This window comes from Takifugu flavidus, chromosome 11, assembly GCF_003711565.1.
Source record: "Takifugu flavidus isolate HTHZ2018 chromosome 11, ASM371156v2, whole genome shotgun sequence".
NCBI lineage: Eukaryota > Metazoa > Chordata > Actinopteri > Tetraodontiformes > Tetraodontidae > Takifugu > Takifugu flavidus.
The window spans coordinates 9,557,844-9,569,245 of NC_079530.1; the positions used below are offsets into that span (position 1 = coordinate 9,557,844).

At 43.6% G+C, this 11,402-nt stretch overlaps 1 protein-coding gene across 1 annotated transcript; it reads right to left on the reverse strand.

Annotated features, from left to right (window-relative positions):
• Positions 1–285: 285 nt before the first annotated feature.
• Positions 286–10,045, reverse strand: LOC130534161 (carbohydrate sulfotransferase 15-like). Its single transcript, XM_057048129.1, has 8 exons — positions 9,759–10,045; positions 3,678–4,305; positions 2,769–3,108; positions 2,504–2,644; positions 1,591–1,747; positions 1,359–1,515; positions 734–881; positions 286–636 (listed from the first exon to the last, which is right to left on the reverse strand). The coding sequence occupies exons 2-8, from the start codon at positions 4,134–4,136 to the stop codon at positions 443–445; spliced, it is 1,596 nt and encodes a 531-aa protein (XP_056904109.1). The 5' UTR covers positions 4,137–4,305; positions 9,759–10,045; the 3' UTR covers positions 286–442.
• Between the last annotated feature and the right edge of the window lie 1,357 nt (positions 10,046–11,402).

The following is an 11,402-nucleotide window of genomic DNA, read 5'->3' on the forward strand; positions in this document are numbered from 1 at the left end:
AAAAAATGTGGCTCAATCCGCCTTTAATCAGTGTGAAGTGTGAAACCCTCCAAACCCCAAACTGAAAACATTAGATCTTATTGCCTGCAGGTCTGAGCAGACGTTGACCTGTACCGTACTGATTTAACAGTACTGAGCTATGGCGGAACTGTGTTTTAGCGCCCCCTTGTGTCTAACTGAGAGACTGGACCTGAGCTCGCTCTGGAATACAATTATAAATCAAATGAGGAGTTGATATAAATATGCCAAAGGCTTCCAGTTAGAAATGAAGTCAGTTTATATAAATTGGTGTTATCGTTCTTCTTTAATGATCACCAATATTCTTTATAAATAAATATCTGAAGTCTGGCCAATCTGAATCATACAGCTCCATACACAGAACATGCCACAGTGTCCTCTCTGCTGCTAAAATGGTTTCCAATAATGAGTGTACTGGCTTCGGTCAGGGTGAGGAAGTCCAGAAAAAGGCCTTGTTGTGTAATGCGCTGGCCAGTTTACGGTTGAATGGTTGATGAAATTCCCTGAGCAGGTTTCTGGTGGTTGGAAGCATGGGCCCCAGGTTCCTGTCGGCAGCTCGCCGCCTGTTCAGCATCGGCCGCTTGGTCAGCGCTGCCTCTGCCTGCTCTGACAGAGGACCTGCAGGAAGGAGAACAACTTCAAGACTCTTGTTTTTCCACAATCATAATACTAATTTTCACTATTATAATAAAGTACATTACTCTATGATATGTACCAACACTGAGAAAGTCAAACACGGTCTTGATTGTCGTTTTCAGATTGGCTGCATAGTCCTCCAGGCGCAGGACTAAAATCTGATCCTGATGGAAAACTGTCAGCCAGTCCAGGATGAAGACAACGTACATCCCCAAATGCAGCCTGACCTGTACAAAAAGTGGAAAAAAAGAAACTCCGTGAACAATTTTGATAAGACCGAGTCTCATTTTTTGAAATAATTAAATTCTGGGAACTGGGAAAAATCTGAGCAATTTATAAAGCCATTATTTATTTATTTTTAAATTAAATAGAATGAGTGAAATTGTTCCAGTTGCATTAACAACATATGGACTCTAGAGGGCACTATAACCACATATGAAACTAAGCATAAAATTGTTGAAGTCTTCTGTAGCCAACTAATAAGAAAAAATATCAGAATTGTTGGAAGTAGGAAAATAGAATTATAAGAGAGCGAATTATAAAATTATCAACATTTAACATCATTACCTTTATTGTGATTTGAATTGAATTTTACAGCGATTGGTGACAGTTACTTAATTCTAAACATAAGCGTGTGTGTTTTTTTTAACCAGGACGCGATCAGGTCATGTTTTTTAACTTTGTCTGGAGTTTTAAAAGGTTACCGGCATCGCGTTTGACAGGCTGGTATTGTAGACGCAGGATCGAAGCGACCTCATAGTCAAGCAGGACTGAAACAAATGGATGGACTCTAAGACCTTCAGGTGGAAGTCTTCTGCTGACTTGTTAGCCACCTTAAAATACAGGTAATCAGAATACAGCCTGGAACAGAGACAAGCAGGAGATCTGATAAGTGTACTGCAACGATGGCAAACAGATATCAGGTGTTTATTCTACCTCTCGACCGGATCTCTGAGCATGATGATGATCCTGGCATCAGGCTGGATGGCGTGGATAAAATCTTGGGTAAGAAAAGGAGGTTCAGCCTCCTCATCAGCGCTGTGAAGATAACTCCAGGCCTGGTTGTCCCACATAGTGGAAGCACTGGCTTCTCCTGTAAAAACACTGAAAGGTTCAGCATAGAAGAATCGGCACACTGCTATTCAAAGCCAGCAGAATCCTGTGATGTTCTCTCTATTTTCACAGCTTTCAGATATTTATATAAGTCCTGAAGCATGACCAGAGCATAAAGAAATAATGCAAAGAAAAAGGTGATCCAATTAAGACACACAAAACATCAAATCCATGTTGTATGGGGGAAAAAATCCAATTTTTCACATTTAACTTTTAAGATGTTTACCATCCTTATCTGTATTGTTCTATTTAATTTTTATACAATATATTGATTTCGAGCTGAATCTTCACATTAGTAAAATCCCTAACTCTAGAAAGTGTACTACAGTTCCCATGATTCCACACGCATTCACAATTAAAGCACCTTTTTAAGCGTTGATTTCAAAGAGATCTTTGCAGCACAAGCCACATAGGTATTTAGTAGTATGGAATATGGAATGATTTAAAATAAAAATCTAATATTACCAGGATAATAACTTCTACTTATTAAAGCAGTTTAAATAAAAATGGTTTTCCATTCTTGTGGAAAGTTATGGTGTGATTGTGCCCTGTGTGCCGCTCCAGGGACACCACACTGTGTCTCACCCTCGGCAGTGAGGTGGACAACCTGCGATCCCAATCATTTTTATTTTTTTCCACAGAAAATATAAAAGGAAACCATTTTTCCATCTTTTTCCATCCACCGTGCGCACACGCACACACACACTCACACTCAAACGCTTTCGCAGGTGTTCACCTGTTATGAGCTGGAGCGCATGGTGGTCTCCAGAATTTCCACTGAGAGATTCCTGGATTTTGTGGGCTTCCAAGTCAAACAGATCCAGGTAATCCTCCACAGAAAAGTTTTCCCGGAAGCCATCTTTGAATCGGATATAACCTGCACCAAATTACCCCACAAGATACAGCCAAACATGATCAGCCCAGGGATTTAAAAAAAAAAAAAATATATATATATGATGGTGACATTTGATTATTTTATTCCTGGGCTCCTTTTGATTTACCAAAACGTTTCCTGGTCCACCAGTGAGGCTCCTTCATCGTGTTGAACTTGATGTCCGGGTGCAGCAGCAGCCGGTGGAACAGGTCGGTGGTTCCACACTTTGGTTGGCCGATGATATAAAAGAAGGGCAAGCAGCGCAGGCGGAACAGGCTGCCATCCCGGGGGAGTAGGTGCTGCTGGAAGCTGCTTTTCAGGTGCTCGTAGACAGTCTTGAAACTCTTGGAGCTTAGACGAAAATGGTTCTTCCTGTAGGGGTCGCTGTTGAGGTCACCGGAGAACCTCTCCCACCAGCAAGGGCTCTTGATGCTGGGTAGGAAATGACGAGGAATCCTAGAGAACAACTGCAGGGAGAGACAAAAGGTTTAAGAAAAGAAAAGAAAAAGAGAGATTATTACAAAATACTGTAAAACACACTAACATTTGCAGAATCATAATCCAGGGTTGTGTTTCATCCTGCAACAGCTATTTACAACTTCACATCACTTTTACTAAAATGCACACGTTGCTATTACAAATGTAAAAACATGATGACTTACTGACTATTTTGTACATATTAGCACAAAATGATACTTTAGGAAATATCCACACGCAGACACAAATACCTTTTAAATGCTATTTAAGTAACTGAGTCATTGGCATTGTAACTGACTTTATCTGACAGTGTCGGTGTTCCAGCCATAAACGTTTGTAATGATGCAGGGTGATGTGGAAAGGCTGATGAGGCCATAAAACAAACACAGCACCTTATTAGCACAGGGAGGCACATTAGATGTCTTATTATGTGATTCACCAAACAGGTCTTTACTACGGAGCTGATTGTGAGGTGTTTTCTTATCATTATTATCATTCACGAATGGAGTTTTCTCGGTTTTATTCGGCAGGAACGATGGATCAGACGCTGCACACTTACATGGGAGTCTGCTTCAAAGACATCCTCTAGTTTAGGCGGCGTCCTCAGAGTGTATTCAAGTCTGGAGTCGATGATGTGCACCAGTGGTTTCATATCTAATACACCGTTGGGGGAAACATCTGGCGCTGCTGTTGCTAGTGGGCTGCCGAGGATGACCACAGGCCTGAACTGTTCAGGGGAGGCCGTGAACAAAAACCCCTCCTTGTCCCACAGCAGCAGGTAGGACGCCATGACGATAAACATCAGTGTCAGACCCATGAGGAAGCTCATCACTTTGACCTTAGAGAGGCTCCACAGGTTGGTTGCAGAAAACAGGGGAGGCCATTTACCAGTCAGGTTCTCAGACATGATCCTGTACCTAAAATCAAAGAATGTCCTGACAGGCCTGCACTCACAGCCCTCAGCAACAGATCTGTGGACGTTGTACTGGCAGCCATGACTGCAGTCCGCCAGTGACATGCTGGTGTGAAAGCAGTGAGGACATGTAGAAGAGGAGTCCTGGAATCAGTCCATGAATACTTCTCATGTGAGGTTACGCAATCGGATCAGTCCATTCATCAGTTAAGCGTTCGCTGGTCAGCGTTTGTCTTCATCTCTGAGAGCCTTCCCTCTTCTTCAGCCGGGCCGCCTGAGAAATCAGAAACACTTGTTAAAACACACCATACTTGGCCTTTTGTGTGACTTTAGGATTTTCCTTCACCGACTATTTTAGTCTTCTATAAAAAAAAAAGTAGCACAGTACTCGATTATATACGTGAAGGCTCTGAGACGTGATTGTGTGAATCTGAAGGTGTATATATAGCATGTGTATAGAATGTCACTTAGATTAGTCATTTAGGCCCATGGGGTGAGCAGAAAATGTGTGGTCTCCTCGAAAGAATCCCCTACTTTATAATAAAAGCACGTGCAACCGTCCCACCGTGAAACCTTTAAGGCCAGAATAATAGTTAGCCTATAATTCCAAAGTGAAAACATATGATTATCGGACGTGAGCTGAAAAACCCGCCGAGAGTTTGGTTTTGCTGACCTGAAATTATTATTTGTAACATCAAAGTTTTCCAGGTATTGACACAGGTGGACACGGGCTGCGAGAACGGCTTTGTTTTCTTTTCCCTCCACACGAATAAGAGCGCAGCAACGCTGGTTCCCCCCGCCAGCCTCCATTATGAGCCAGACACCAAGCACGACGCCGAGTTGATAACTTGGTTTACTTAATACTGCAGAGGCTGATCATATCATTTTATCTTAAGTTGCTTCCCAGGAACATCTGTGTTACTTGTTACAAAAAGAAAGAACACTCACTCTGTGGCTGCGTGAGTCCAGACGGATTGTCGGGCCTAGACGGCGATATCTGCAGCCCTTCACACATAGACACTAGGGTTTAATTATTTTCTGTAAAGTTTCGCCGTGCTTCTGCACGTCCTCACTTCTACAAATCCTGGTAAATCTTGCTCTCCCTGTTGTTCTTGTTCTAAAATGTGCAGGGTGTTTTTTTTGTACGAAAGCTTCATTTGCAGCTTAAGGTGGAAAGCAAAAAGAGAAACTTGGAAATAGCAGTGAAGAGGACAGTTTTCTCTGGTCTGAGGATTGATCTGTGCTGGGAATAAACAGGAGGGACGGAGGAGGAACCTCATCACAATTCTGGGGACTGATGGTTAAAAAAACTGTGTAATTGTGCAACAGAATTAAAAACCTGTTTCAATCCAGATAAAATGTTGCACACACCAGCATCTAATGTGGATAAATTGTCTAAATCTTATCCAGAGGAAATTTATACTCAGGAGGTTTTGCAGAAACTAGAAATGATGCAACTTCCTCGTTCACTGTTCTGGTGAAAAGCACTGGTCTAAGACCAAATGAGATGGGCAGAGGGCCATGGAATTTTAAGAGCAAAGCTTCTCCCAAACGATGAGCACCAAGTATTTGTTTTCTCCTATGATGACTTAAGATGAGCGTTGGTAAGGAATTCTTTCCTGATCAGAACGCACATGTGGCCTGTTTGTGGGTTTAAATGATGCGACTTTACACACAAGCATAAGACTCATTGTTTAAGATTATTTTCACACCAATTCTGCACAGTTGAGCTGACTACATACGCAAATGTGCATAGTGTCTTTAGCATTTAGCCTCTCCACTTTGTGTCTTTACAAAGGTGCTACAAATGACGGATGGGTAAAATACATATTTCGAAACGTGATAACAATACTGGGCTGTGGGAAAGGTCGGGCCATCGTATCAATAGCTGGCGGCTGCTGAAGAACTGCGGAGCTCATTATTTTTAATTAGCCCAGCTGTGATGCCATAGCTGTGCGTAACACTGGGAACTCAACCTTTTGCACTAGTCGTAAATAAAACAATTCTGCCGTTTTGGTTTAGTCACACGACTAGAAAGCAAACAATGTATTTATTGTGACATTTTGAAGTATAGTTGTTCATTTTAACGATCTTCTTGTCTCCTGCAGCCTTTAATTTATGGCTCTTTATTCAGCCTCCACAACAGAATGATGCCAATCAGCTGCCGCTGCCGCCACCAATGCTTCATCACCCCTCTCAAAAACAAAATGCCTCATGCAGATGTGCAGCTCTGTTTACCGCCAACATGCCAAAGGTGCGGATGATGAACTGTGGACATGAAGTTAGACAAACAGAACAAGGAGTCCCAGCAGCCATCGTTGCAGACGCTTTTTAAACATGTTTTAATCACGTCTCCCTGTTTACAACTTTGAAAAAAGATCTTGACCTTGTACAGCACACTCTACGAGTGGAACTTGGCCAAATCCCAGTTCTGGAAAACGGGAGGCAGCAATTCCACAAAAGGAAATAGAGCAGCCGCTCCACTGGTGGGGAAGTCTTCAAAAGATGGATGGGATATCAAGAACTACAGCCCTCTCTGCATGGAGGGGGAAATCAAAAGTCAGTAAACTGAAGGACAAAACACAGATTACTCCCTGTTGGGGGGGGGGGGGGGGGTGCGCGGAGGTCAGGATTTTCTTGTGTGCAATATTTCACAATCAGTTTTACAAGTGAAACGTTGACAGGAAGTTTTACAGACTGTGCGGCATGGGCTCCATCCATCTCCTGAGGCTGGGAAAAGGCCTCCCCCTTCCCTCTCACTCCACATCGGAATAGCATTGTTGGAAGCTGCTTCCCCTGGCAGGAGTCAAACTCCCTAAGCTGTTGAAGAACAGCGCACATAGAGACTATACGGAACAGATACAGCTAAGAAAGTTTAACCACAGCTTCACCACACTGTTCCTCTCCCCCGGGTCACTGGGGTCCACAAGTGGATCAGGACCTCCATGTGGATGCATTTTTAATACGGTAATAACAGAATGCTGTTTACTTTAGCAGCACTTTAGCACTTATGTGTAATTATTAACACACAAGAACCATGTGAAGGGTGAAATTATGTATAAATTCAACATAACTTGGAGGAGAGGGTAGGCTTCATCCTGCTTATGAGATACACAGGTGAGAAAATGCTTTGCTCTAATCACAACATGTTTTGTCATTAGCCAATGTGTCATTAGCCTGCACCAGCCTGTTGCAGCCTGCACCAGTGCGCCTGCCTGAGCTAGTTTATTTTCTAGAATCCTCTATTCTTTGTTGACGTAGAGGCTTTTAGAAGCTCAAATGACAAAGAGAGCGTGTTTGTCACCACAGCATTGATTGTCATTCCAGATATCCAGGGAAGGATATACTGTGGTGTCTCTCTGCAGCCCAATCCTCAGAAAACAGCTTGGGTTTTGGACAGCCCCAACATAAACCCCTCTAATGCGTGCTCCCTCTGCTGATGCCCTTTTTGTCATGGTTCCAAACTCTATTTCAAACTTTGGTGGGAGGGCTTTGAGAGGGGCGGGATCTGCTCTCCCGCAGGGTTTGTGCCAATGTAAATCTATTGCTTCATTTAAACTGTAATCTCAAACTTACTTGTTTGGAATAGCCTTTCCGAAGGCCTGAAACACACTGTTCGTATGACTGTGGCTCATTTTTATCATTTTCTCATGTAATTACTATTATTATTGTTGTTGTTGTTGTTGTGTTTATCTTAACTCATAAGCTTTCTGGGGTAAAGCTAAAGGGCTTTGACCATGAAGCAACCTACAGTGTTATGTGACCTTGTATTATTCCTGCCTATATATGGTATACGGACCATTCTACTGCTACTAGTTAACAAGTACAGTTATCAGTAAGTTCAGCAACCTCCTTTAAAGGAAGAGAGGACACTGTTCCCCTGACATGAAGACGGAACAATGTTGTTTTGAGTGTAAATCACAATCTGTGGGGAAGTGAGCTGCTCGGCAAAACAAGTTCTGCGCTCTCCAACTACCTTTTTTCTCATATTCTCTCTGCTAAAGGCTGAAATAACAACCTTGAGTGAGCATTGTATTTCACGGTGGTGGAAATGATAAATAGTGGCAGGAATTAAATATTTGGTAGCTATGGTAACAGGATTAGACACATATTAGTACAAGAAAATACAAAGAATACATGAACATGCTGACCTTTGGTAAGTTTGAACTTTTCACAGTTGGATTCATGTTAAATGTTGAAATAATGATGCATATTCTCAGTTTGAATCAGGTGTAAAAAGGGCACAGAGCAGCAGGCGCTTCTTAATTGTCTGCTGATTCATAAACGCAGCCTGCAAAGAGTGAGCTCCTTCCCCCGATCTTGTTATTTACAAGAAGTTCAGACTTTTCTTCAGAACCTGAAATCACCCAAAGCATAAAATACAAATGAGTCACACAGACTCGCGCGCGCGCACACACACACACACACACACACACACACACACACTGCACTTATTTTTAAAATGGAAGGAATAATTCTGCTTTAAAGCTTCTGTAATTAAGGTGCAATATTTGTTTTGTGATTATGTGTTATGAGCCGTGACTTCACTGGCTGATCAGGTATTTTTTTCTTTAGAAAAATGCTTGTGTAAGCTGTTGACTCAGACTGGCTCAAGTTATATCTGCAGCATGTGTTGTGCCTTTTTTAACATGGAAAACCAAAGAAATTGTATCACATGTCTAAAATATCACTGACTGTCCCATTTCCTTCATTTCATTTCCTTTAGAATGTACGATGACTGAAATGGTTTAGTGGAACAGAAAATGAAGGAAGGTGAATGGATAAAAACTCCAACATCGTTATATATTTTTGGCGATGTTGGAGCCGGACAGCTCCAGCGCGATGATGAAGGTGCTACAAACAAAGGTAAAAGTCCAATTTGAATGTACCTTTCCCATGCAATCCTTCAACAATGAACATTGTCCTTATGCATGAAAAAAAACCCAAAACATCTATTTCTTAAAATAGAAACTGTCTAAACTGGAGCCAGAATATTTATGCATCACACAGTCCTCCCACATTCCTGATGTGCTCTGTTTGAGCAGTCCTCCTGGACCCCCACATTCAAGTCTAAACAATATGATATTGTACAACCCTTCAGTCGACCTCTCCCTGCTCATATTTGTCCGATTACCTAAGCCTTCTAACATCGGTCCCTGCCAAAAGAAGCAGGGCTCTGACCTCCCAGCAACCCTCACAATCTCAGAGGGCAGCCTAGAACATCCATACAGTCGGCCAACACAAAGCAGCGGTTGGCCGGTGCTTCGGTACTGTAAACCAACTAGTTTTTCCAATCACTGTCCAATTACAGGCAAAACACACCAGTGTTTTAGATGCTGCACTGACCATCCACAGCAGTGGGTTTGTCCAAAGGTCAACTTCCTGCAGACCTTTGCTCCATGTCCAGTGGAGCTGTGCAACCCTGAAATGTCAAACAGAAGCAGCGAGCGCATGTCGACTGATATCTCACCACACTTGAAACCAAACCTCTAAGTAAAGTGGTGGGGGTGGATCGATTGAAACGGTGGGTGTTCAGTCCAATTTATTGGTGCGGCTGCAAATATTCCGTCAAATATTATGAGGTTTTTCTTTGAATAACTAATTTTGGTGAGTATTTCTGACAAAACATGTCAGAACTTTCGCGTCACAAACCTAAAATATCGAGAGTTGACTGCTGGATAAATAATTCCCCATAAAATCCCAAACCAAACTAAATCCCTGTCTTACCTCGCTCACACTGGAGCTGAGCCGAGGTCCGCGTGCCTTCTGTGCGGCTGCTCGCGAGCCATGTCGTCTGAATCAGCCGTAATGACAGGTGTCCGCGCGACGCGACGCGTGAAATATTGTGACGTCAGTGTGGCCCCGGGTCATGTTGGTGGACGCCTGCTGCGCGTCTGCGGCGAAAACGCGTCTGGAGTCTCCATCGCAATGAAGCTCCCCCCTGGGCGCAGCTCGGAGCCAAGTGCGGGAGGGGAGAGGGAGGGAGAGGAAGAGGAGGAAAGAGAGAAAGGGAGAGAGAGAGGAGGAGAGATAGAGGGAGAGAGAAGATAGAGGGAGGGAGAGAGAGAATAAAGAGGGGGGAGAGAGGAGAGAGGGAGGGAGAGGAGAGAGAGAAGAGAGAGAGAGAGAGAGAGGAGAGAGGAGAGAGGGAGGGAGGGAGAGAGAAGAGGGAGGGAGGGAGAGGAGAGAGAGAGAGAAGAGAGAGGGAGGGAGAGAGAAGAGAGAGGAGGGAGGGAGAGAGGAGAGAGGAGGAGAGAGAGAAAGGGAGAGAGGAGGGGAGATAGAGGAGAGAGAGAGGAGAGAGAGAGAGAGAGGAGGGAGAGAGGAGAAGAGATCAAGGGAGAGAGGGCGAGAGGGCGAGAGGGGTGGGAGGGGGGAGGAGGAGGAGGAGGAGGAGGTGCGCTTGTGCAGGAGCCGACAGAAACCAACATTCAGTGATTAGAGCATAAAAAATTGGGGGGATGTTTTTGTTGACTTCTGCCATTAAATGGCCAAACAGCAGCTTAATGCCGCCATGGCCGATCTCTTCTGCCACCGTTCAGGCAGCCAGAGGGACACACGACCTCTCACGTGACTCTTTGGCCACCTGTAACTGACTGAAATATATCGTCTCATTGATCTGAGTCTTGTTTTGTTGGTTTTCTTTTCTTCACGCGTCAGCAGAATCTGGATCCCACATGTGGACAAACAACAGAACTTTTCCGCTAACCTGTGTTTTCAACCCAAACTTAGCTTAAAAAGTGCCGGCTGATGGCAAACACATGTTGTGTGGCAGGAAGTCTTTGGGTTTCCAGAGGAGAGGCTTTATAGGCTCTTACAGGGTTGCAGCTTGGCCTGCCAGCTGTGCATGAACATGTGGGAGTTGTGAGTCCTTCAAGTATACAACGCAACATTAATAGACCTGCTGTAAGATGGCAGATATCAAACACACGCTTGTGTCCATTAGCAGAGCTCTCTGAAATGTTCTGTTTATTCAACGTTTGATATTCGGTTCACTGTAAATGGAAAGAAAATGATTTGCATCATGAAACAACAGAATTTTTTTTTTTTAGAATAAGTAATTATGTTTATTTTGTATGATATCTCTTCATTCGTCACTGATTCTGTCTCCCGCAGAAATGTGAAATAAAAACATGCATGAATAAGCAGGGGGAAAGAAACCTAATAAATAGGAGAAATTGTTCAAGGGTATTGGTGATATTTTCCTCTGGAGCTCCCGCTGGCTGTGGCGCCGGAGAGGAGAGATGGTTCATTCCTGACAGGTGAAAGAAGTGGCCCCGAGAAAGCGGCGCTGCTCTGTGGAGATAATAAGAATAAACGGCCCCCGGCTCTAATTGCCGTTAATTCCCCTTCGACTGTACGTGATTCGCT

Coding starts and splice junctions, on each gene's coding strand:
- LOC130534161 (XM_057048129.1), bottom strand. CDS start 4,136: ATGTCACTGGCGGACTGCAGTCATGGCTGCCAGTACAACGTCCACAGA. Junction 3,109..3,677: donor TCTTTGAAGCAGACTCCCAT/GTAAGTGTGCAG, acceptor CTCTCCCTGCAG/TTGTTCTCTAGGATTCCTCG. Junction 1,516..1,590: donor CTCAGAGATCCGGTCGAGAG/GTAGAATAAACA, acceptor TCTCTGTTCCAG/GCTGTATTCTGATTACCTGT.